Consider the following 27,410-nt stretch of genomic DNA (forward strand, 5'->3'; position numbering starts at 1 on the left):
ACATCACATCCCAAAAGTATGTGTGTTATACTATTAAACAAGAAGATAAGGATATAGAGAGTCTTACTGACCTGGAAGCTATCTATGTGATTGGAGATGGATATCAATAGAACCTAGAAGTTTGCAACAAAATGTGAGGAGAGTGCTTAAAATTTTCCAAATAGCCCTATATCGCGTTTTCCTGCAAATTCCTATATTTCTTTTGGTTTTCATTTCTTCCTCATTGTTTTGCTTTCTTTGGCCCTGGGGAATTCTTCCTAGTATCATCTACCGTCCAGGAATCTTTGAGGTGATCCTAGCATTTGATTGGAGATGGATAGCAATAGAAATGGAAAATTTGCACAACAAAATGCGAGGAGAGTACTTGACATTTTCCAAATGGCCCTACATCGCATTTTCTTGCAAATTCCTGTGTCCCTTTTGGTTTTCACTTCTTCCTCATTGTTTTGCTTTCTTTGGCCCTGGGAATTTCTTCCTTGATGATGAGAAAAGTTTTTGCTTTGGAACAGTTGATTCTCAGGCCCCTCCTTTCAAGAGAAAGTTGGACTTTTCTGCTGCTATACTTAGACCACAGCAATCACCAGGTGAGTCATGTGTGCTCATGAAGGGAGTTGTTTAGTGATATCTAGGATACATTCCCTGATTACATATATCAGCATATAGAATTCATGATATATAAATTTTGGTTCAGGCAAAAGGAAGAGACTGGAGCAGAAAGCTGAGTCTTCCCTCTCAAAACAAAAGGAATCAGAAGAGCAGAAATCTCCAGATTTGCTCCTATTTGACTTTCTTCACAAATGCAAGGCTCAGAGGAACTTCCACATATACCACAGTATTTTCAAACAGGGAGTTCACTATGAGCTCTGTATTGGAGCATCACAAAGATTTTCTTTTAGATCATTGGGATACCTTTAAACAACTGCCAGAGGCAGGAAGAATTGTGGAAGGTGAAAAGGTTTTTGTGCATATAAATCATATTGTCTCCATTGACAGGTTGAGGTACCATGTGAATAGAAGATTTGACAGCCTGCCTGAGAAATATAAATTCAACTGTAGCTTGCACACCAGAAAGTGTAGAGTGCTTGAGGAAACCATGGCATTCCTATGTATATTATCTTTAGTCAGTACTCTCTAGAAGAGCAAGGGCAGGAGGCTGAAGAACAAGACACATTTGAAGCAGAGGAAAAAGAGGATGTTCCTGTGGCAACAGAAATGGCAAAGCAAGAATTAGATATCACTCTCCAGGAAAAAGAGTCCAATCAAGATCAAAAAGAGAGTTCCGATTGGTAGGCCCTGGGAGTAATAGGATTTGGTCATCAAATATAGCACAAACATTATGTTGAAGTTGAACTGATTTGTACAAAGTCTTTGATCCTCTACCTTTCCCTTTTGCATTTGTCCCATCACCGTACGACACTTCAATACTCTTCCCACACTCAGTAGCTTCTAAAAGCGTTTGACACTCAGTACTCAGTACACACTTAGTAGCTTCTAAAAGCATTTGACACTCAGTGCACACTCAATACCTTATTGGTAAGGATCAATAGTGTGTCTAGCATAATTAAGTAGTATTGATTGAATTTTTTGTGTGTAGCTCATGGATGTATTGATGCTTGTTTAATATAGATCACATGTTTCACAAAAGAAATACTTTTGGTGGAGTCTCAAAACATATAGGCATAACACCAAGAGTCACTTGTTCCACAAAATAAAAATCTATTGATTGAGTTTGAAAACATGTGGACATAACACCAATAAGTTACAAACTGCTATTCATGTTTACTTGTCCATTTATGGTTTCTAAATATCTTCGAATCCCTCCATTGTCTATGTCTCTCTGCTGCCATTGAATTGTCCAAAGTTTGTCTTCGTCTTTGCTTTTGGGCTAGAATAAAAGCAAGCTTGACTTTGGAGCTAAACACCATATTGGGGAATATGGGAATTTCCCAGTAGTTTGGGACACGTGGTCAAATCTTTGGATTAATCATAACTTGAACACCGTTACTCCGAATTGAGCGCTCTATAGCTCACTAGATTCCATTTTCGAAGCGCTTTCCAACAATAGGTCACATGATATGGTTTTGAGAAACTTATAGGCATGTTATCCAGGTCCCACCTTTTTAGTATTCAAAAAGTGGGACTTGGGAAATTCCCAAACTCACGAATATAGTGTTGCTAGCAACTTTTCTTTTAGCATGCAGCCTCTGTAGTATGCCTCGGTAAAACCATTGGAATACTTCCTTCAGACTATTTGCCTTCTTTTGACTCCCTCCGTAGTGTTGTGTGTGTCTGAAAAATGCATTACGTGCCATGTAGTGAGACTTCTCCATGCCTTGGGTAGACCAAATTGCTGAGCATCCATACTTTTTGACAAAATAGGGAAGGTGGTTGTAGATGATATGCTGTTTTCACAGAGACATAAGAATGCATAGTAAGTTATAAAAAAAAAGAGGATCACACTTAAGTAAAAGAAGAAGACATAACTTTACCATGTAGTGAGTTATATTGCAGGCTGTCCATGCGTCTTTCATTGACTTTCCAAAATGTTTAATTGCCTCTTCAAAGTTCTTGTAATCGCTTTTTTTCCATGTTACATTGTCACAGAACATGAAGAGTTGATCAAGAGACCTCCACACCTCTGCCTTCACATTTCATGCTTCTCCATCTGCCTCATGATCTTTCACGGCATTATGGACTTGCTTCCACAATCCATAATTAATCCTTGAAACTGTTCTACCTTGCCTTACTTGCTTACTACTGTGTTTGGGTCGAGACAAGAATCTTGTTGCCTTAACACCACCAATAGAGGGCTTGATTGGTACCTCCTTGCCATTGGTAGACTTTTTAAAATCCTTTATGATATGAACATCACCTCCATGCAGACCTATATCAGATAACACTTTTTCCAATGCTTGAAGAGCATCCTTTCTATTTTTTTGGGACAAAGTTTCCAAGCAAATCCAATATACAAAAATACCAATTTCTCAATAATTCGACATAGACCATGCAATGAGCATATGTGAACATTACATAGTGGAATGTCAAGAATGGCCTTGAAGTCAGGGTCAACTTTATCTCTATTAGGTGCTCTCTTACACCATTTGGAATCCATTACTTGAGCTGATTCTTTGCAGTAAAGACAAGAAGACTTTGAGTTTCCTCCTTTACTAACGTTATACATGCACTTAAGTGTTTTAAGATCCCCCGCCATGTGCCACTCTACTTGAAAATCACCTTTTCCTGCAACATGGAGATTCTCTCCTCACACTTGTCTTTTATTTATTCTTGGTATTTCCGTGTGGTAAAACACCCAATCTAGTGTTTCATGGTCTTCTATCTTTACCTGTGATTATAGAAAACAAAAGTCTTACTATAAAAGATTTGAAAACAATGACTAAAATCAAGTATGAAACAAAAAAATGATCATACTTGGAACGAGCCTAACCACCATATGTGTTTCTCTAACTGCACACAAATACTTCGAGCTCGCTTCAGTCAATGATGTATCAAGTGCTCCATTCATCAATGTAATAGTAATCCTTTCCATTTTCTTTTCCTTTACAACCTCACACTCATCCAGTTTGATAACAAATTTCAAAATGCCTTTGCACTCCTCAAATGTTATTCTATAAAACTCGACCATTCTTCTTTGAAGTTGTTGTAGATCTACAAATATATTGTTCCAAGGGTCATACACAGCGGTTCCTTTACAACCATGAAATATTTCTTCAATATGCTTGTCAATCTCATAGTCTTTTTGTAACATGAATCATGGAAGTGTGGCAATATCCATGTAAATATTTTGAAAAAGTGCAATCATCAAGTTCAGTGATGGATTCTTTATGAGAGGCCTGCACACGTCGTCAAAAGAGATGCGGAATCTTCGGGAAACAAAAAAAAACTAAGGAGATATTTAATGCAAAATCGTGTTAGTTAGACAAAAGATTATCTTATTCCTTTCTAAACTAACAGTTCTGTAGTCCTTACTGATAGTTCTGAACCACGTTTCCGTATTTTACTATTTTTGAGGTCTTTTAGGAGAGAAATAAATCCAAATATAGTGAATTTCTTACAGGGCCCCAAAATGAGCTCCCTTTTTCCCTAATGACTCTCTTGGCAGGGGATGATGGGGAGCACTCTCTTGGCAGGGGATGATGGGGAGACTCTCTTGTAGGACATTCTTATAGCACATTCTCGTAGAGGGACTCTCTCTTGTATCACCTTCACTCTAGCCCATTCGGCAAGGAGCACATTCTGTGGTGTATGACATTCTCTGTGTTGGAGCATAGTCTCTCTTCTATCATTCTTGTCTACAATTTGGTATACAGTGTTGTGCTCTTGTGATGTTTGTTCTATCTCTCTGTTTGAGCGAGGTGAGTGAGTGGTTAGTGGTGGGTGTGGTGGGTGTGAAAGGCCTGCGAGATACTGTGGTGCTAGGTGGTGGTTGGAGAGCATGGAAGACAGTGTAGAGCATAGGTCTTGCATGTCTAGCTAGTGAGGTCAACTTATCCTTGGCAGGTATACTTCCCTCAACGAAGCCACGCCCCATCTTAGTGGTAGCTTAACATAAAATTTCTTTGTCAGTTCCCTCTGAGACAGCTTGGCCTATCATCACTGCCGGTGCCCTCCGACCACCGCCGTCACCACCAATAGTGCCGTCCGACCGTCGTCACCACCGGCTCCCTTCGACTGCCATCACCACCAGTGCCCTCCGACATCTTTGATGTGCATGCCGCTCTCACCGCCATCATGGATGCTCTCTGACCCCTCCGGCTACCAATGCCCTCTGACCCCTTCGACTACCGTCAGCGCCGGTGCCCTCTGACCCCTTTGACTACCGTCACCGCCAGTGCCCTTTGACCGCCTCGGCGAACTGCCGTCACCGTCGGTTCCCTCTGACATCTCCGATTGCCATCAACAGCTCTGGTTCCCTCTGACGTCTCTGACGTGCATGGCCAACTCTAATGGCACTCATGGAGGTAACACCCCTCTCCCTTTCCCGAGGGATGGCAAGATCCTCTTCGAGATCCTCTTGAGCACAACCTTCCTTTTCTTGACAGAAGATCTTCCTTCTATACACATGATGAGGATTGGGACTTTGAGGAGGACAACACCCGAGGAGGAGGACACCCAAGGAGGAGATAAGAGGATAACTCTCTCAGCACGGGACAGGGAGACTCTCTTGTAGGACATTTATCATAGCACATTCTCGTAGAGGGACTCTCTCTTGTATCACCTTCATTCTAGCATGACATTCTCTGTTTGGAGCACAGTCTCTCTTGTAGCATTCTTGTCTATAGTTTTGTATACAGTGTTATGCTATTGTGGTGTTTGGTCTATCTCTCTGTGCAAGCGAGGTGAGTGAGTGGTCACAATGGTGGGTGTGGTGTGTGTGAAAGGCCTATAGGGATACTGCGGTGCTAGGTGGTGGTCAAAGTGTACGGTAGACAATGTAGAGCATAGGTCTTGCATGTCTAGCGAGCGAGGTTGACTCATCCTTGGTAGGTATACTTCCCTGAGAGGAGCCACACCCCATCTTAGTGACAATCTCGACCACTCCCTCTGACCTAGCAAGGCTCCCTTCGGAGTGCTACCTCATGGTCGACACATTGATGGAAGCCTCTCAATGGATCACGACCATGGGTCTCATCCACCAACGAGTCCTCGTCGGTGCCTTCACCGGCACCAACCAACACTTATGTCAGTTGATTTATCTATCAAAGAGGGCCACTCAAGAGGCAAGCCGGTTAAAGGATATAGAGGAGGCCCTTCAGTAGTTAGAGGAGACCATGGCACAGTAGGACAATGATCTTCAAGAGCTTCGCGAGGAGCTATTTGAGCTGTATTTATCTCCCATCCTCGATGAGGATGTCGTGGTAGCCATTCGGGAGCAGGAGTGCACCCTTTTGGTAGAGACCCAGCAGCAACATGAGTCTGAGATGTAGGCGCTATGTCTAGAGCATGAGACAGAGCTCGCCACCTTGTAGGACATGCATGCACACACTTTTACATATCTCCGTCAGCAACAACAGGAGCTTGAGTTACTTGATCTTCGTCAGCTAGCAGCAGGCTTCATCCGTAGAGGACGACCTTGCGGAATTCTAGCGTCTCATCGCGCCGCGTCGTTCGGTTGGCCGCCCACATCCCAGCAGGTCTTAGAACCAATGCCTCGTCCCATACCACTCATGATGGTTGATTCTTACCGCTCAGCCCTTAGCATGAACCAGACTCTGATACCATGAAAAGATGTAGGAGAGGAGAGAGCTCGAGCTCTTGCAAACACACACATACTCATACAAACCCTAGAAGAGCACACAATGTGAGAGGCTGAAAATTCCTCTTCTTCTTCACACAACAAAAGAGGTCTACAAAGAAGATAAAGTGACTAACACACATAAGAGGAGTGGGTAGATGTGGACTAGTCAGTGTAGTCCAGCTGTAGAATCTCTGGTGAAGATATGTCAGTGCCAGCTACCAACCCTTCCAGCGATGTAAATGTCAAATGGTCATGCAAGCACCTCATGAGTGTCAGCTCATGTTCACCTTGATATCTCAACACTATGTGTATGGCCAACTTCGATGGCAGTCATGGAGGCAACACCCCTCTCCCTTTCTCTCAAGGAATGATGAGATCCTCTTGAGCACCATCTTCCTTTTCCCGACAGAAGATCTTCCCTTTACACTAAATGATGAGGTTTGGGACTTCGAGGAGGAGGACACCGAAAGAGGAGATAAGGGAAGCACTCTCTTGGCAGTAGATAGCAGACACACACTCTCTTGTAGGACATACATTGTAGCACATTCTGTGTTGGAGCAGAGTCTCATTTGTATCATTCTTTTAAAATTTGGATATAAAGTGTTACGATCTTGTTGTGTTTTGTCTATCCCTCTATGTTAGCAAGGTGAGTGAGGGGTCAGTGGTGGTGGGTGTGGTGTGAGTGAGGGGGCCTGTAGGGAGGTCTTGCATATCTAGCCAATGAGGTCGACTCATCCTTGGCAGGTATACTTCTCTAAGAGGATCCATGCTCCCTTTCCCCAACCCTAGTGTTTGTGTCAGTAGATCTCAAGTTCCCTAGCAAGGATCAACAGAGTCATCTACAATATACCTCCTTTGAAGATTCATTTCCCAGGAGTCATAACTATAAATTTGCATGTATTCTCAAAATAATGAGTTTCAAATGAAGACTAAAATATGATTAATTTAGGTTCTAAAATGGTTTATCTCTTACACCACACACATTAAAAATCATGCTCTCAAGATATGTAGCACCACACCTTGAAAGTGTAACAAATGTGCCTTTTATATACATACTTTTAAGACTTGAAACTCAGTCTCAAGGTGTTGCTCTCACACTACACATCAAAAATCATGCTCTCCCAATCAATGTAGCACCACACCTTGAAAGTGCATTTGAAGGTGTAATGAAGACTTGAAACTCAGGCTCAAGGTGTTGCTCTCACACTACACATCAAAAATCATGCTCTCCCAATCAATGTAGCACCACACCTTGAAAGTGCATTTGAAGGTGTAATGAATGTGCCTTCAATATACATATTGACTATCTGTCGATAAACATTGTCGGTAAAGTGAATACCATCCCATACTAAGAAAGTGTTGGGATCATCACACAGAACACTTGTTGAACTACAGAAAGCCAAAGGGTTATATCTATCTACTGTTGCGGCTAGGAGACTTGGTGCTCCACAACATGTGTTTTGTACATCAATAAGTCCTGAAACAATATCAATCCAATTTGTAACTATTCAAGGGTCATACATCTTAAGTGAAATAATTGTGATAATTTACATTGAAAGATTCGTTGTGATTGAAGAGTTTATTTCAAGATGATCTATGTTATAGCCATGATTGTTAATGTCAAGATAAGTGTATGCACCCAATGTATCTTGCACAAAAAGACAAGATTACACAAGTATAGGTTCCAGTTCATGCAAACATAATAATTTCATATGATTTTGTTTTAATATTGATTAGGTTTTGATAAATATTACAAATAAGAAAGAAACTACTCAAGTTTGACCATTTTATTGGTTACCATATCTTTCTATATAGAAGCAATGATCCATGCTTAAAGAAGCAACTTGCCAACTTCTTTGTTGACAACCATAATTAGTTCGATACTAGCGATTCCACATGGCAATTTCACTTAGGAATAAGTATTGTTACAAATAAATAAGGTGCCAACGAATGTCTTCCGTCATTTAGACTTGAAATTAATTTGGTGCATTTTTTTATTAGTTTCCTTTATAAAATATGTCTTTATCTCCCTTCCTCATTTGAGTTGAGTTCCTTTAGATTTTGAGATCTACAACTATAACATGTACGAAGAGGTGGTGACACATGTCTTGCCCTTCAACAAATTTTATCTTGTGTACTTTTTGGTGTGCTGGTTATAAGTATAATATTTTATTAAAAACCTAAAGATAGCCTCATCTAACTTACATTTTGCCTAATTTTTACTACTTATATAATTGGAAATGATTCCTCATTACTATTACTTTGCTTGTGTTAACCCATGGCGGACATTGCGACATACTATATTTTACGTCATTAATTTATATATTCTGAGTCATGGGCCGGGCTTGTCGGTACCATATGTTAAGGATGAAGGGATTGGGTGATCGCCGATGAGAGGCGCACCTTGGATATCAGTAGGATAAGGGTTAGGGTCGGCCGGCCATGTATGGGCGCCCAAGTGTGAACGGCCAAGTCACCTATATGAGTCAAATGTAACCCTAAAATCCTCATTCTCATGTGTTGTGAATACAAGAGTGCTCTTGCCTTATCTCTTTGGTTTCCTTCTCCTGCGTTTGTGAGAGAGAGAGAGAGTGAGTGAGAGAGCGATCGAGCACTGTGTAGCGGCACGGCGGCGGCGGCGGAGAGGCGGTAGAGCGGCGACGGCGGCTCCTCCTTCACGGCTGCGACGCGGGAATCCTTCAAGGCGGCGGTTAAGCGGTGAGTGACACACCTTTTGCATTCTGTTTTGAGCTTGCCTTCCTGGTTGTATGCTTGCAGCCATTCGTGGCTCGCATACGGTGTCCGGCAAGTCCCCAGCTATACGACCTGTGCGGCAAAAGCGCACATTTTTGGCGCCGCTGCCGGGGAGTTGCCCTGCACCAACAAGCTCCAGTTTGCAGCTCAGCTGCTGCTGCGTGAAGTTTAATTTACACTACTGTAGGAAAGGCGTCTGTGTTGCTGTTGTGGTGTTTCTGTGGTTTTCAATCTCTGTTTCTGCAAGTTGTCTTCTGCATTTCTGTTTCTTTTTGTTATTTTTTCGCTCCGCGTGTGGGCGTGCATTCTGTTATCTGGTTTCCGCGTGTGAGAGGGATTTCTGAATCCCCAGATCTGCGCTGTGTGTGCGAACTGCACCGCGGCCAAGGCTGAACCCAAAGGAAACCCTAGAAAACTTCTCACAAAAAAAAACAGAAAATAAAAAATAAAAAAATTATAAAAAGTAAAAAAGAAAAAAATTAAATTTTATTTTCAAAGAAAGAACCAAACATGTGGAGAGGAAAGATTTTCTAATTGGAGAAAAAAATTTTGAAAAGAAAGAACCCCAATTGACCCCCGACCCCGGCCTCGGTCTCGGTCTTTTGATATATATATATAGGAGAGTGAGCCTCCATAGCTTTCTCTCAAGTGAGAGCTTATGGGAAGTTGTGCCCTATATGTAGCCCACTCCCCAAGGAGTAAAGTGAGCATGTGGGATAAAGCCCTCACCCTTTCCTCCACAAGCAAATAGGCTTTTGCCCTTTTCCCCCAAAGGAAACGGACTGTTTTGAGGACTACAGGAGCTCTAGATAGGCGAACACGGTGCTATAAAGCACACTAGGACCCTTTAAACGATACGCTCGTTTCGAGCTATCACACGCCCTAGTCCAAGTTCGACCGTAAGTAAGGGGGTCAAAAACGGGTTAAAAACAACACAAAAACAAGTAAAAACGGGGTGCGAAACACCTAAGAAACCACTTGTGTGAGTTTCAAGGGTAGTTACCAACGCACGTAGGGTACCCACGTCACATGTATCTACGTTCTGGTCGGGTGCTAGAGCCTGAACCACTAGAAAGCGTTTCAGTCTACGCAGGCTCACACCATCCCTCCACGTTGGCATCTTGGCCTTCGGCTGGAACCCAAGGGAGTGCAACCCAAGATCCACGAATAGTGGATAGTGACTCATCCTCCGACTCAGAAGCCATGGAAGGGCACCCTACCAAGAACCCTGAGGAGACAAGCCAAAACATGCCAGTGTGGGCCCCACAGCCCGGATCTAGCATGTTTAGTCGTTTAATAGAGACCTTTAGTAGAGCTACACGCTCTGAGCATGCGACAAGCGAAGTAAATGAGGAAGGAGGGGTAGTAGATTCGCCATTCACATCTTATGTGGACCCTACCCTCCCAAAGAGTGTCCATGTGGATATTCTACCCACTTCGTTTAATGAGGGCCCTACTGAGCTACCACATTCCGATGCTCTTCCTAAAGTAGAGGTCCCTAGAAGCCAATCCATAAGAAGTGACATTGCGTCCACTTCAAGAGAACCGTTTGGCACACCAAGTCTAGATGGGATATTTCTCAATGAAAATTGGGAATATGATCTACACACAGAGACTCTAACGGACCTATACACGGGTTACACATACCATGTAGGTTGGTTAGAAGTCCTACGATCTACATCTAGCGCCACTAATCTAGAGGAGCAACAACACATGATATGTGAGGTGATTCATAGAATTATCCAAATTGAGAGGCAAAATAGGGGAGTGGACCTAGTTTCCACTGGCCCTATGAGGTTTTTGGATACGGGCAAGGCCAAACAACCAACCCTATCACAATTGGAGACTCCCTCGGTGAGTCCCATAGACCCTTCGTATGTTGTTTCGCCTGGAGTCTCAATGCAGGTTGAGCCCACGAGCAGTAACTTTAGTTTTCCAACCTTGGCTCAACTTTCCATTAAGGAATCCGCAACGCCTACCCCAATGATGAGCATAGCTAAAAGTGCACCTGTTACCGCTGTAGTTAGTACGACACCGCTACCTAGTGGAACAGTACCTACAACAGTACGTGCCAGTGCCTATCGACCCTATGTACCTATCGCTACTCATGCTCAGGTAGCTCCTACGCCTCTTAGTATGCCAATGGCGTATGCTCCACGATCGCCTTATCATAACCATTATCCAAGGGGAGCTAGGCCTAGACACATATCATATCCTACGTCATTTGCCAACTTACTCAGACCAACGCCAACTCCTATCAGCCAGGCTATCCCAGAAGTGCCTCCACCAACTATGCCTGCTCACTTAGGTGATCTCGCAGCATTTGCTCAGACGATCGGACGATCCATTGCAGAAAACATGCGGGGTATGCCTGAGAGAGAACCTAGAAGCAAGGCAGTACAAGTGGCTAAGCTCACTCAAAACTTCAGTGGTAACGAGGATGTTAGGAAGCACATTGAAGTCTTTGAACACGTGTGTGATTCCTTGGAAGAGCACAATGAGCTGCATAAGTGTAAAGCTTTAGGCTTAACCTTGAGTGGGAAGGCCGGAGATTGGTATCGAACCTTAAGGGTTGAAGAGCGCACTCACTACCCCACTCTCAAGAGATTGTTCTTGAAGGAATACATACATGAGGGTGTGCTTTGGGGGGTAGCATCTCAACTCCAAAAAGCTGAACGCGAGGAAGGGGAGTCAGTGAGAGACTTTATAAGTCGATTGAAGCATCTAAATTCTCGCTGCACTCCCGATGAACGCTTCAATAACAACCAACTCCTCGATAGATTCATCCGAGGATTGCGCCACGAGGACATTTACAATGGCCTAGTCATTAGAGGTCTTACAACGTGGGAAGCAGTCACTGCCAATGCAATCCAGTTAGAAGACAACTTGATGATTGCAGGTAAAAAGGTGTCTTCAGAAACAAAATCCGTTAGTTCACAAGTATCTGGGCACGAGCCAATGACGGTAAAACCAATTGCCAAGGAGCCCAAGATATCTGAAATGTCTGTGAACCGACCTTACTAAGGCTCTCCAAGAATACTTTAGGGGTAATCGAGCTCCTCAGAATAGCCATATGTACCCAAGGAGAGAGCAACAATGGTGTTCAGTGTGCTTAGGACCACATAGCACGAGTGAATGTCCCACATTCAGAGTCAAATTCAATGGGAATTGCAATGCATGTGGTAAGTATGGCCATCAATCTAAAGATTGCCTAACACTTAAGCGAATGTTGGCAAACCAGGCACCACTAGCTTGGTCAAACACACCTCAAGTACCCGCGCTAATGCCTGCACAACCTATCGAGCAACCGTCACAGCACATAGTTCCAAGGAATCCGAATGTAGTCCAGTCTGTGCCATTACCACCGCCAGTGCTAGGACCACAACCTCCACATCCAAGGATTACCCCTGTAAACCAGATGGGTTGTGAGTCACATAGTGCATGTGGGGATTATGAAGAGGAGATAGACCCCACTGCTCCATACGGGATTGATACGTTTGAAATGATTCCCCAGTACTACATGGAGGATCATTTCGGGCAAGTCAAGCCTGTATATCAAGCGGCTGCTCTTGCCACAAGAGGGCAAAACCTTAATACCATGGCGAGGAGACCACCTCTTCAATGTTATGAGTGTGGTGGACCGCATCGTGTAGCGGAGTGCCCTAATAGGTTACAAAAGATCGCTACTCAGATGCAACCAAATCAAGGGAGCACATCGGGAATGCCGGTACTTACATGTAATCGTTGTGGCATAGATCATTTGATCGCTCAATGTCCACATAATCCTAATGCACCCAAGATTACGCCATTGAATTTGGTTGAGGTCACCAACCAAGCACGAAGAACCACACCCGCTGTACCCGCGAATGTAGTTACACGGTCAATGCTTCAAAATCAAAACTACATTCTTGAAGAAAGGGATACTGCATCAATCGCTCAGGCAAAGAAAAAGAAAACACGGCGGAAGAGATCGCTTAATGCCACGAGCTCCAAGCCTAGTTCAAAGACTAACATAGGGACAGGAGACGACCCCGTGTATATGAATGATCCTGAAGATGATTCCGATTCAATAGAAACCATGGGGACCAAAGCCACTACCTTAAAGGAGGAACCCACTCGGGAGCTCAATGAAGGAGAATCAAGCGAGTACATAAATAAGGGAAAACAGAAGGAAACTTCCTCGGTCCCACAACCAAGTCAGTTAATGCCCTCTCGACCACCCAAACTGACTGAGACTCCCCAAGACAAGCCACGTGGGCCAAGAACCCTCAAGAAAAAGATTGGAACTTACCCAAACCCAGTTGAGGAGATTGAACAAGTGCAACACTTAAGGGGTTTGGTGGAAGAAACACAAAGAGAACTGGAGCCAAACCCAAGAAAAATCAAAATTCCAGACACAGTGTTTCCTACGCAAGTTCAGCCTCACCGGAACCATAAACCGTTAGCTATACCTAGTATCATTCGGGAAGAAAGTGAGGATAGGACATCTGGAAGTGGGCAAACACCCTTCTTGCTGGAAAGAATGTTTAGTGAGGGAATGCCTGACCCCATCGAAGAGGAAGTGATTCCATCTTCACCAGTCCCTAGTCAAGGGGCGATGTCTCGAAAAGTACCGTTGAATGTGTCTAAGCTAATGGATTTCATGTCCTCTGAGATCAGAACCACGATCATATCCAAATTATACGGAGATCCTGAGCTATTCTTAGCTCTTCGGGCATTTCTCAATGGAGAACTAAAGGCGGGGCTACCACAATTTGCAAATATGGATAGACCCAACACGCTTCAAGATGAAGGGGAGCATTGGGATCTACAACCCAACTTTGATGAAGATTCGGTCGTGGAAATACCTGTGAACAAGTTGGGACAGTACTTTGAAGGTGACGAATCTAATGCCACCCTCCCCATTACTACCAAGGGATTAACTCTAAAGGGAATCCTTGATGGTGGTGCTGGAGTGAGCATTGTGACTAAAAACTGTTGGGAATCTATGGGAAGGCCTCACCTCGAAGTCACAAACATAGTGGTTAAGATGGCAAACGGAACCATAGCTAAACCTATTGGAATGTTAAGGGACCTTAAGATCAAGGTCCTGGGATACAAGGTAAAACATACCTTCATTGTAATGGATTTCTCCAAGCATCCTATGTCATATCAAATGATCTTAGGACGTCCTTTCATGAGGGAAGCACAAATGGTGCATGACTGGTCGAAAAACCATGTCTATCTACAATTCCAGGACTCTGTCATTCGAGTTGATCTTGAGAATGGTCGTGCGCATCCTTTAGGAAGCAAGGTTATCATTGATAATCGATCAGATACCACTGTTCATTCCGCCCCATTAAGGTATTGCTATACATGCAAAAAAGAGACTGATGATGGGAAAGATTCTCCTTACATGGATGTCCTACCGGGTATGACTGAGTCGGATAACGTGGATTGGGTACACCTAGCGGCAACCATAGACACATGGGGAAATAGAGGCACAAGTTGGGTAACACCTGAGGGGCAAGATATGCCACCGTTAGTGCCAATAAACATGATAGGTGTTATGCACATGACTCCTGATGGCGAGAACGTGGCAAACTCCACCGACACTGAAAGTAGCGAAGACTCTGACCAATGCAACTCTGAGTATGAATCTCAAGAAGAAACTGACCCTGAGCCTGATGGAGAAAATGAATCAAATATTCACCCAAATGTGGAAGCAAGGTGCTCAAGGCTTAGGACAGTGGCCTCCTGCAGTTCATCCGAAAGTGAAGATCGACCAAGTGAGTCCGAATCGGATAGAAACAAAAATCAAAAACTTGGTAAGAAGAAAACGAGACATAAGCGCCAACGCTATCGAGCTAATGTACGAACTGCAATAAACAAGGAAAGATCCACTGCAGGATGGCTTAGTTATGTAGGAGCCATTGATGCTCATCGGGAAGATAGCGGATAATTGGGGACAATACCTCCAAAGTGTCATGTGGTGTATTCCGCAACCTCATGACGTCGCCCAATTAGAAATCGAAGAGAAGCCGAAACTAAGTCGTACTGCAAGAAGGCGGCAAAACCAAGAGTTGGCTCAACAACAAAAGGAAGCGGAATTGAAAGAAAAAAGTCTGGCACAACGAGAACCAGTAGACTTACACCCCGCACCCGAGCATTTCAAATCATTCACCACAGGGGAACGTAAAGTAGTCTACACAAAAGCCCAACGAATGCCTACCAATGGGAGTAGCGGTGTCTACGATGGCCCTGCGGTAGTTAAGGGGATAGACTTAGCAGATCCGGGTGAGGAGTCTAAACCAGTTTATATTGCTCAAGACCTCACCAAGGCGGAAGAAGCTGCACTTACGAAGCTTCTTAAAGAATTCAAGGACATATTTGCTTGGACATATCATGATATGAAGGGTGTTCCACCCTCGGTGGTGCAACACACGATTCCAATGATTAGCACTGCTAAACCAGTCCAGCAACGTCCCTACCCAATGAATCCTAAGTACGCAAAGATTGTACAAGAGGAAATTGAAAAGCTGGTAAAATGTGGATTCATATACCCAATTGAGCACTCAGAATGGGTTTCTCCGATAGTCATCGTGCCGAAGAAGAATGGGAAACTCAGAGTGTGCGTTGATCTCAAAAAGGTTAATGCAGCCACCAGAAGGGATCATTACCCCTTGCCATATTCTGAACATGTGCTTGAAAGAGTGGCAGGCAAGGAGGCATATAGCTTTTTAGATGGGTACTCGGGTTACAATCAGATCACAATTGCAGACGAGGACCAAGCTAAAACAGCATTTATCATGGAGTTTGGAGTGTTTGCCTTTCGCGTCATGGCTTTTGGCCTGACCAATGCACCTGCAACATTCCAACGATTGATAAACACGGCCTTTAAGGAATATCTAAGGGACTTCTGTGAAGCTTTCTTAGATGATCTTTGTGTTCATTCCTCTTGGGACGAGCACTTGATGTGTTTACGAAAAATATTTGAAAGGTGTAGATTATATCGCATCTCCTTGAATCCTTTCAAATGCCAATTCTGGGTTAAACACGGAGTTATCTTAGGGCATATAGTGTCCAAAAATGGGATTTCCACTGATGAGAGTAAAATCAAGGTCATTCTGGAATTACCCCCACCCACCAACTACAAGGGAGTCCAACGCTTTATGGGCCACGTTGGTTATTATCGAAGGTTTATTCTCTTCTTCGCCGAGATAGCTCGACCATTGTATAAGCTTCTCATCGAGTTTATTTGGACCGAAGAATGTGACCGTGCCTATGAGCTATTAAAGAAGGCCTTGGCGAGTGCTCCAATCTTGAGAATGCCTAACTGGGATTTACTCTTCCATGTGCATATTGATGCATCAAACTTTGCTATTGGGTGTGTGTTAACTCAACCTGGAGAACACAAGCTAGACTACCCCATTAGCTTTGCCAGTCTCGCTAGTTGAACGATGCTGAGATGAACTACACCACTACGGAGCGAGAAGGGTTGGCAATGATATATGCAGTAAGGAAATTTCGTTATTACCTCCTTGCCACCAAGTTTGTTTTCTATGTGGATCATCAAGCATTGTTGTATCTGGTAAACAAACCATGCTCCACAGGAAGAATCACACGATGGCTATTGATTCTTCTTGAGTTTGATTTCACGGTTGTTGTGAGACCTGGCAAGAAACATGTTATGGCTGATCATTTGTCTCGCATACCTAATGGTGAGGCTCCTACAGGGGTTGATGATGACTTACCTGACACTTCCCTGTTCATGGTGGAGACAATGCCTGAATGGAGTGAGAAGATTGTTAACTTTTTGGTTAATGGCTTTCCACCCAAGGAGCTTCGTAAAGATCTAGCTCGAAAGCTGATCAAAGAATGCAAACCCTATTGCCTGATAGCCGGGACTCTTTATAAAAGAGGAAAGGATGACGTTCTTAGGCGTTGTTCCCGAGAGGATGAGTATCTATACATTTTACAAGAGGCACATATGGGCGTAGCCGGTGGTCACTTCTCAGGAGACTTAACTGCGCGAAAGATCTTACAATCAGGGTATTGGTGGCCCACTAGGTTCCAAGATGCATCACTCTTTGTGAAGGGTTGCGATGAATGCCAACGATACAAGAAACCGCAGAGGAAAGATCAGATGCCCCTACATCCGATCAAAGTAAACCAACCATTTGAAAAGTGGGGTTTAGACTTTGTAGGTCCAATTAGTCCAGCGGCCCGAAACACACAATCTCGCTATATTATTGTGGCCACTGACTATATGACCAAATGGGCTGAAGCGAAAGCGACACGTAAGGCAGATGCAAGGACAACAGCCAAGTTCCTCTTTGAAAATATAATCACACGATTCGGTTGTCCTTTTGAACTGGTGAGCGACAATGGTACGCATTTTATAAATGAAGTGATTAAGGAGCTCACAACAAATTTCATGATATCCCATCATAAATCTACTCCTTACTATCCGCAAGCGAATGGCCAAGCCGAGAGTACCAACAAGACTTTAATCTCTGTTTTGACAAAGACAGTTGAAGCTCATCGCACGGATTGGGATCTAAAGCTTACGACAGCTTTATGGGCCTATCGTACTGCGTACAAAGTGGCTATTAATTGTACACCATTCAAAATGGTATATGGCCAAGAAGCAGTCATGCCGTGGGAATTTGTCATTCCAAGTCTTCGTGTTGCTACTCAAGAGGGTTGGGATGGTAATTCCTTAGCAGAACGTCTGTATATCCTTGAGCGGCTAAATGAAGAAAGACAATTGGCTGTATACAATGCCCTTGTGGAGAAGGATAGGAGGAAAAAATGGTTTGATCGCCATCTAAAGGACAAGGACATCAAGGTTGGGGATAAAGTCCTGATGTATGGAGTGCGAAACGAAAAGAAGAAGCTCAAATATGCTGGTAAGGGACCATATAGAGTATGTGAAATTACCCCGCAAGGTACCATCAGAGTGGAGACTCTCGACGGAGTTGAAACCATTGGATTCCTTAATGGGAGTAAATTCAAAAGATACTATGACCCCCTAAGCCAGGAGGAGTTACATGCAATCCATCAAAAGAAGGCAGCTAAAGAACAAGCTGAGCTTAAAAAGATACAAGCGAGAGTCGAAGCCAAAGAACGTCAACAGCGTGCTAGGCGACAACGAGAAGCCAACTTGGGAATTACGCAAGTATTTTTCGAGGAAGCAGAGGAGGATGCACTGGAATCTGACCCACCTCTAAGATACCCAATTGAGTTACAGAGTCCTTACGGGGAGGTGCTGTATAATGCATTATTGGATACAGGAGCTCAACATAATTTGCTATCATATGGCGTGTGGTGTCAACTGGGAAAACCACCTTTAACCAAGAGTTCTATCCAAGTTCAAGGAATCAACAAGAAGAAAACCCCTGTATCAGGAATTCTGCACACTCCGGTTGCCTATGACAAGGGAACCATAATTCAAAGCTTTTTGGTTATGCCTACTGGTACCATGGGAGGGACTGTAATCTTAGGGCGCAAATGGATGATGGCCACCAAGTGCAATATCGATTGGGCAACCAGACAAGTCACAACGCAAGAACCAACACTAGGTCTGACCGCTCAAAATCCCGCACCTAAGTCATCCACTCAAATATTAGATAACGAAAAATCACAAAGTCCAGTGGTGGCAAAACCATCTTTGATTGTTGGCCACCCCTCTAACGCTTCAATGCCAAGAGTGGAAATAGGCAAGGTGGTCCCTAAAGCTTCACTTACTATGCCAAAGAGTACATACAAATGGGTCCCCAAAGCTTCGTTAACAGCTACTTCCCCTGCTCAATCTCGTTCAGCCACCAAGAAGCCTCGTAAAAGGAAAGCAGCTACCTACCCGAGAAAGGGCAATGTAACATCGCGATGGATCCCTAAAAAATTATTAGTAGCCCAAGGGTAATACAAGGGGAATGACCAGATTTGGGTCCCTAAACATAAGGTGAATCCCTCTACATCACCTGTAAAACCTTGCAAACCAATTGTTGCCACCCCAATGACAATTCAAGACCGTGGTAAGGGAAAGGTAACAGAGTGCTCCGCACCACTTCCAGAGTTAGTTTGGATTCCCAAACGATATCGATCATTACCACCTAGCTCAGGAAGGGGGGAGCCACATGAAGCTTCTAGCTCCTCATGCCAGGCACACACTCATATAGAAGTTTCTACATGCTCTACACCTACTCTTGTCAACACCCAACAAAAAACCGATGAGCCTACATCTCCCCTTGTAATAGTATCGATGGAAACCATTTCCTCCATTCGTCAATGGGAGCGTACACTACCATCTTTGCAATTGGATGTGGCCACAAGGGTCATAAAAAGCTATCTGCCCACATCACAACCTATGACCCGCTGGACAAATTGGTTCCAAGAGGCTGCAACATCATTGCAAATAATATGATCTACCCAAGGAAAGGGGGAGCATGTACTCACGCTCGACATTCTAATGCTTCCTCCTTAACCTTCTCCCCTGACCATGTAATTGCCAAATTCAAGGGGATGTATATATATAGCTTCATACATTATAAAAAACCAAAAAAAAAAACAAAACAAAGAAAAGAAAAACAAAAAATAGTAAAAAGAGCAAGAGCACAAAAAGAGGATAAATATCCGTATACAATCAAGAACTAGATTGACCTGTCTCACAAACCTACTGATGCTATATCTGTGTTTGCAGATATGGCAGATGCACGATCATCATACACTTCATCCACTCCCGCCTTTGATGAGAGGTATCATCTGTACCTTTCTCAGATATTTCACATGTGCTATCCTGTAATTGAAACTGAATGGAATCATATAGATGTATTAGCCAGAGAGGAAAATGTTGAGGAATTAGAATGGCTAATTCGCCTATTAACCATGACTGACCCCTACTCCGTAGAGGACATATCCCCGATAGCCCAATGCTTTCCTTTTCCACAAGATGACTATCCTCGCATGGTTACATTCTTGATGAGTCTATGTGGATGGGAAAATGAAAAGGAAATATCTGACAATGATGAATGGACGGATGAAACTCATGGCACTACTGAGGTTGATTTTATTTATTTGGATGATGCGGATAGAGGCTTAGCCTTAGGGCTAGAGCCAGGACTCTACAACATCCTCTTACCGTATCCTCAGTAGTAGTGTGGTGACTGGTAGGTAGGTTAGTGTTTTCAAGTTTTTTCTAGTTTAGATTCTTTAAACGAGTCTTGAATTTTCACACTGATGTGCCTCTCGAGGTATAGTGCTTGTTAGTTGATTGTACAGGTTAAAAAGTTTGAGGTGGGTTCGCTTCCAAGTCCAGAGACTGCCGCAACGTTCATCAAAATATATCTACATCAAATTGCAAGCTGTCTCGTCAAATCAAGGAGATCTCCAATTACAGGTGTAATTCTTCCATACCCACTCTCTTTCGTTTTTACTGTTCAATCAATTGCATAAACTATAATGCATGACCACATGGAAATTATCAATGTACTACTTAGTTTTTGAAGTTGCTTGCATGCTAGTGTAAATCATTAATGAGCTTAACTTTATTGGAAATATTCCTAGGCAGCATGACGTCTTTAGTTAACCTTGGAATACGATTGTCTTAGGTCTAGGGTCAAACCATCTTAATGTTTGAACACCTGGCTGTGTGTGTGTTGACCTCTAGGACATAGATTTTACCCCTTGTCGAAAAGATGTAAGAACACATTTTAGTTCAGGAGCGAAGATCAAAACAAACTTTAAAAAAAAAAAGCCTACAATAAATGGCAATACAAGTCTATGATGTGCTTTAATGTTGGCCTATCGCCTTATTGATACTTGGTAGGCGAGGAGTATTCTACTCCAGACCGATGCCTTGGTTGGTAGGGGGTAGCCTTGCCTAAAGTGAGCTAATAGATTCCTGGATAATGCCTTGTGTTAAACATGGTACCAGGATCGATGTTAGTTTTGCCTTAGGAAGGTCGCCATTGTGTATAAAAAATTGTCATGTGCAAAAAAAAAAAAAGGCAAAAGGCTCCTGTAACTCTGATGTTTCTTGTGTCCCTAGGCTCGTGGTAACTACTTGTTCTTAGAGTAGACACAGTATGGTCATCTGTTTATTTATTAAGCTTGGTTATTTTCCTTGACTTAGGCCAGTTATAAACCTTGATTAACCTTTGACACCTTGCTAACTCTTGAATTCCTTTCAATAATTTTAAACTCCTATTAATTTACTACACTAGCTCACTCATGTACCCTTAAACTAAGTTCTAATAGCAACATCCATTGTGGTCACGCTTGAATTTATACACTTTATATCTTTTGAATTCCAGCATACCTTCACTCTACTTCCCTGTTTTGCAGATGGTCTACCACAACAACCCTCTCAAGCTTACCATACCATAGCTTCCGAGGACGGAATCTACATCAGGAAGGGGGGCATGTTAATCCATGGCGGACATTGCGACATACTATATTTTACGTCATTAATTTAAATATTCTGAGTCATGGGCCGGGCTTGTCGGTACCATATGTTAAGGATGAAGGGATTGGGTGATCGCCGATGAGAGGCGCACCTTGGATATCAGTAGGATAAGGGTTAGGGTCGGCCGGCCATGTATGGGCGCCCAAGTGTGAACGGCCAAGTCACCTATATGAGTCAAATGTAACCCTAAAATCCTCATTCTCATGTGTTGTGAATACAAGAGTGCTCTTGCCTTATCTCTTTGGTTTCCTTCTCCTGCGTTTGTGAGAGAGAGAGAGAGAGTGAGTGAGAGAGCGATCGAGCACTGTGTAGCGGCACGGCGGCGGCGGCGGAGAGGCGGTAGAGCGGCGACGGCGGCTCCTCCTTCACGGCTGCGACGCGGGAATCCTTCAAGGCGGCGGTTAAGCGGTGAGTGACACACCTTTTGCATTCTGTTTTGAGCTTGCCTTCCTGGTTGTATGCTTGCAGCCATTCGTGGCTCGCATACGGTGTCCGGCAAGTCCCCAGCTACGACCTGTGCGGCAAAAGCGCACAGCTTGTTTAAGCTTACTTCTCTGATTTGTTGATGTATTGACTCACGAAGGGGTGACATTACTTTGAGAATAATATAGGACATAAACATGCACTCATTTTCACTCCTTCGCATGAATTATTCACTTATAATCTCTCTCTCTCTCTCTCTCTCTCTCTCTCTCTCTCTCTCTCTCTCTCTCTCTCTCTCTCACACACACACACACATACATTTTCTCTCTTTCACATGAATTATTCACTTTTAATCTTTCTCTCTCTCTCTCTCTCTCTCTCTCTCTCTCTCTCTCTCTCTCACACACACACACACACACATACACCACCACAAAAACCTAAGTAGCCACACACACCCCCAAGCAACCACACTTGAAAACCACGTTTTAATATTAGTATGTTCTCGATTATAAGTTCTCTCTCATTATTTACATACATACACACACACATATGTGTGTGTGTGTATGTATGTCTGTTTCACACACACATGTATGTGTGTTACACACACATACACATGCAAGCATGCATTCATATGCACACACACACACACACACACACACACACACACTCATGCACACACCATAGAAGTAGAAGTGGTGTATAGGATGAGGGTTAAAATAATTCTGCAAAAGCTAAATGTCACATATAAGTAATTACAATTTTTTGTCTTCTTTTTGAGTGGAGGCTCTTGAAAAGAACTACAGTTCCAAATTTCAATGTAGCTTGGAATTGAATGAACAACTATACCTATGGAGGTGGAGCCCTTTATAATATATATGCATGCTTTAGGAAGAATAAAAAGGAAAAAATATACTAGTAGAAAATCTCTTACATATATCTAGACTAAATAGTAGAGGGCCGAGGAGTTGAGTGAGGTCATTTATGTAGTTTTGATTTGTGTAATTATAGTCATAATTTACAATATTATGGAAAGACATCCATTCACAAAGGGGAGTTTGCAACTTGTCGAGATTGGTCATGATCTCATTGAAAGACGAGTAGAGTTCCAAGAAGATGAAGCTCACATTGGGCAAGAGGTTCTAAAGAGACTCGCTTAACCAGCCCATAGAGACAGTGTAATTGCGGGTAATGTCGTTCACCCATGCTATACACCCTCGCTCGTCCAATGTTTGTCTGCGGGGCCAACAAAATATACTTGATGATGAGTCTGCATCCCATCAAGCCTACATTGCTTATGCATATTAGAATGAGGGAAAGATGTGGGGACACATGTCCCCACAAATCTCATCCATTCTGTCCACGTTTTTTTTGCAGACAGTATGCAAATATATACGTTGCTATGAACATTGTTGTACACGTGACTATGGATGTTGTTGTACGCGCAATATTGATGTTAATGTAGCCGTGCGCTCATAGCCGCGCCCATAGCCGCACTTATAGACATGTGGGGACAGAATGAGGGATAAATGTGGGGGCACATGTCCCCACAAATCTCACCCATTCTGTACCCATTTTTTTTTGTAGACATTACGCAGCTATATATGCGACTATGAATATTGTTGTACACATGGTGATTGATGCTGTTGAAGCCATGTCCATAGCTACGCTTATAGATATGTGGGGACACAATGAGGGAGAGATGTGGGGACACATGTCCCCACAAATCTCACCCATTATGTAGCCTTTTTTTTTGCAGATAGTACGCAGCTACATACACTACTATGAACACTGTTGTATACGTGACTATGGATGTTGTTGTACATGCGGTGACACTGTTGTAGCCGTGTCCATAGCCGTGTGAATGTTTTTTTCTATTTATAGATCCTTTGAAATTTCTGTGTATCTTCACGCGGTTGTGCTCTTCGTTTGTTGTGCTCTTCGTTTGTTGTAGTGGTAAAAAATCTCTTGCATAGATCTAGACTACATACTAGAGGCACCTAGATCTAGAGGAGCTGAGTGAGGCCATTTATGTAGTTTTGGTTTGTGTAATTATAGTCCTAATTTACAATATTATGGCAAGCGATCCATCCACAAAGGAAGTTTTTAAAGGCGGGTAGAGAGAGAATACCATAATGACCGGGATTGGTCATGATCTCCTCGAAGGCCGAGTAGAGGTCCAAGAAGACGAAGCTGGCGTTGGGCAAGAGGTGCTGAAGAGACTCGCTTAACCGGCCCAGAGAGTTAGTGTAATTGCGGGTAATGTCGTTCACCCATGCCATACACCCTCGCTCGTCCAATGATTGTCTGCGGCCGGCAAAATACTTGATGATGGGGCTGCATCCCATCATGCCTACACCGCTTATCATAAAATTGCGGGCCCCCGTGTCGTACAAGAACTTCACGATAATTAATTAGAGATTAATGAGCGGATGCAAAATTGAAATAAAAATGAGATACTGAGCACTTGGAGAACTGCCCTCGCTGGATCTTTGATAATTTTTTTTTTTTTTCAAAAAAAGGGCTGTTATATTAAGAAAAAGGGAGGAGCGGATTTACAAGGGCCATATTTGCATGGCTTACACGTGGAATCATTCCAAAAAGGATCCTAGGAAGCAAGGCCAATTGGCAATCGCGGCGCACGTGAAGGCATGTGCGCCGCGTGTGAAGGGGGTGGGCTCTTTGCATGGCGAGCCGAGCCTGATCTTCATTGGCTTTCTCTCGCTGATCCTCCTTCCGCTTGATGCTCAAACCTTGCCCCGACGCCGGCTCCAACAGGCTGGTCGAGGGGAGGGGTTAGCAAGGGCACTACCTCTTCCTCCTTAGCCCCTTCCATCACGGGCTGAGCTGGCTCCTCCACTCAGCTCAAGCCTGGATTGCAGATTCACTGCCGTCGTCGCCAAGCAGTACTGCAGGATCTCCTTCGCTTGAGCCGTCTGCAGATTCTGGGAGTCGGAAGAGGGGCTCGATCTGTCAGACAATCTTTTGGTTGCGATTCAGAGAGGGTGAACTCCTCCTTCCTCTGACCATGGTAATCTCTTAAGGTGTTCTCTTTTGTGAGGGCTCGAATCAGGTCTGGTTACTTGCATTGTGCGCTTGTATCGATCATTTCATGCATTGTATTAATTAGAGTATCAGTCAGCTGCAGCTGCATCGCGCACCAGCGGGCGAGTGCAGGTGGGCTTGATGCATGCATTAATGAGCTGAGATTAAGAAATTGATTTCGCACAAATTACCCGGATAGTATCGGCAACCTTGTCCACGACGAGGGGTAGCAAGTTCATGACTTCTGCATGTGTAAATCCGGCCACGACCAAACCAGAAATGTCATTTCCACCGATTGCTATGAAGCAAGTAGCTTCCGATACAGTTGATGGATCCGGGAAAGTGGTCACGCCTCCTTTCAAACCTAAAAGTAAAATAAATATTAACCAATATGTGGCTTTTGCTGGTTATACATTATCAACAGTAGGTTATAATATGATTTCTCTACAAGCATGATCAACCCATGTTCTTGCTTAGAAAATTATCCTCAGACTGGACTGTGAGAAGTGCGTACCTGCTTCCACAAATTGCAAGAAGGTCTGGTGCCATTGTAGTTGAACGTCTAGTGTGTAGGTGGTGTAGGGTGAAGCCCCCAGCTCTACAGAGTAGGAGTAATTGAGAGCTGTGGCGCTGCCCACTGCGTAGTTTACACCGTGAGAGAAGTCCGTCCCGACAAAGTCCAAGAGAGGTGGCAAGAAAGGGAGGCCCAGCGACTGCACTGCAACACCATAGCCCTCCCCCTCCCCCACCCCTCCCCCCCCACACACACACACACACAAAAACAAAATATGTACTTTAGAGAATTAACACCGCCTTGATATACTTGTGCAGGTGTCGTGATGCAGTAATACCAAATGCAACGTCTACGTGCCTATACAATCAATGATTAAACGACCATCCGAGAAGCGTTGCGCCCCAGCTTTGAAGTAGGTTCTTCCATAGGGAAGGAAAGAGGGTGATAGGAAGGCCGGGTTCCATGTTCTCACGAGGTTGCCTGTGTCTGAGAGAGAGTCCCCAAACGCAAACACAACCGAGGGGCACCCATCACTACTTCGTGCCTGAGTTGAGGCGGCATGGCAAATGAGCACCAGCATGAATAATACTATTTGGAAACCCGTGGCCATAATTACATGGTGACCTGAATAACCCATGCCAAAATCCTTGCCCTCACTCTCTATATTACACCACTTACTTATAGCTGAGTGCATGTGAATGAGCGATCCAAAAGGCGGGGATCTATGATGCGGATGAAACCAAAGGGGTTGCCGGGGCTCCATCATTCACAGGCTCTAAATGATTAGGGTAGGTGAGGAGTCTTTCGAAAGAAACTATACAGGAGGGCCGCAGGTCCTTATTAGTGGGAGCCTGTACGAAAGGAAAGGCAAGGCCGTGTAACCAGGTGATCTGTAGAACTCTGTCGCAAGGTCATTTGTAGTCTTCATAAATGCCTTCAGAAACTGTAGATCATCATATATTTAAGCAAAGCACAACACAAGAAAATGGCACATGTTGATGGGGGGTTGATTAGTCCCCCCCCCCTTTAATTTGTATTATGAAGATTTTATACACAAACCTTACTCACTAGGCAATATCTGGTTAATTAGTCCCCCCCGTCTTATGAAGATTTTATACACAAACCTTACTTCTGGATTGGGTGGGTGGATGGGTGGTGGAGTATTGAACTCACTCCCTTGGTGAACATTGAACTCACCCCCTGCTGGATATGCACACTCTATCAGCTATTCGACTGGAGCTCGATAATTGCCTAGCTATCGTTTTACAAAAGAAAATCATAAAATTGATTGATCACTTAATCTACTGTCATGGAATTTAGCAAAACTGGCTAAGATTTTAAGTAGACCTTATTTGAAGGAATGATTTTTTAATATAAAACTGGCATATAGTAGAACCCAATATAGTTAAGAGTTGTCTTTACAGGTAATTTTTGAAATTGGAAGGTAAAGCTTATGATGCCTCTTCAAAAGAGAGGGCCCATTCCTAGGGGGAGAATCAATGTTAGAGAATAACATTTTACCCACCCACTAATAAAAAAAAGACAAGTTGGAGTACAATCAAGTTGGAGTACAATGGTTTTCCTATTTAAAATCTTATTATTGACTGGTTTTTAGAACTAAAAACTTATAAATTTTATCGATTTACAAAAAAGGAGTTGCAAATTACTCGCTTTAAATTGTGATGGCACGCATGTTTCACCTGCAAAGTTCAAACGCAGTCGCCAGGGCCGAGGGCAGAGGCGCACCTTACTCGCTTTGAATTGTGATCAATGTGATGACCGAGTCTGCAAGCATGTTTCACGCTCCAGCGAGATATATCTCCACAAGTGTTCGGAAAAAAAGTGTGGGAAAACCACCATGTAAAAATTGTCAAATTATTTATAAAGGAAAATTTCCAAATCTGAAGGTTTTTGTTTTATAACTTCTCAAAATTTGGAGGTATTTGTACCTTAAAGTTCTAAATTTGAACGTGTTT

The 27,410-nt window shown here is 43.5% G+C and overlaps 1 protein-coding gene across 2 annotated transcripts; it reads right to left on the minus strand.

The window, feature by feature from the left end:
- Window positions 1–7,396: 7,396 nt before the first annotated feature.
- LOC147612109 (GDSL esterase/lipase At5g45910-like) lies at window positions 7,397–26,665 on the minus strand. 2 transcript variants are annotated; one of them, XM_086783982.1, is made up of 5 exons: window positions 25,792–26,665; window positions 25,435–25,638; window positions 25,112–25,284; window positions 24,007–24,274; window positions 7,397–7,733 (listed from the first exon to the last, which is right to left on the minus strand). In XM_086783982.1, the coding sequence occupies exons 1-5, from the start codon at window positions 26,198–26,200 to the stop codon at window positions 7,477–7,479; spliced, it is 1,311 nt and encodes a 436-aa protein (XP_086640108.1). In that variant the 5' UTR covers window positions 26,201–26,665; the 3' UTR covers window positions 7,397–7,476. The 2 variants fall into 2 exon arrangements, with proteins under 2 accessions (XP_086640108.1, XP_086640109.1); XM_086783983.1 differs by lacking the exon at window positions 7,397–7,733 and adding an exon at window positions 22,666–23,111 and having other exon boundaries at window positions 25,792–26,301.
- Window positions 26,666–27,410: the final 745 nt, after the last annotated feature.

This window comes from Cibotium barometz, chromosome 46 (assembly GCF_041138505.1).
Source record: "Cibotium barometz isolate CiBa-2024 chromosome 46, ASM4113850v1, whole genome shotgun sequence".
Lineage (NCBI taxonomy): Eukaryota > Viridiplantae > Streptophyta > Polypodiopsida > Cyatheales > Cibotiaceae > Cibotium > Cibotium barometz.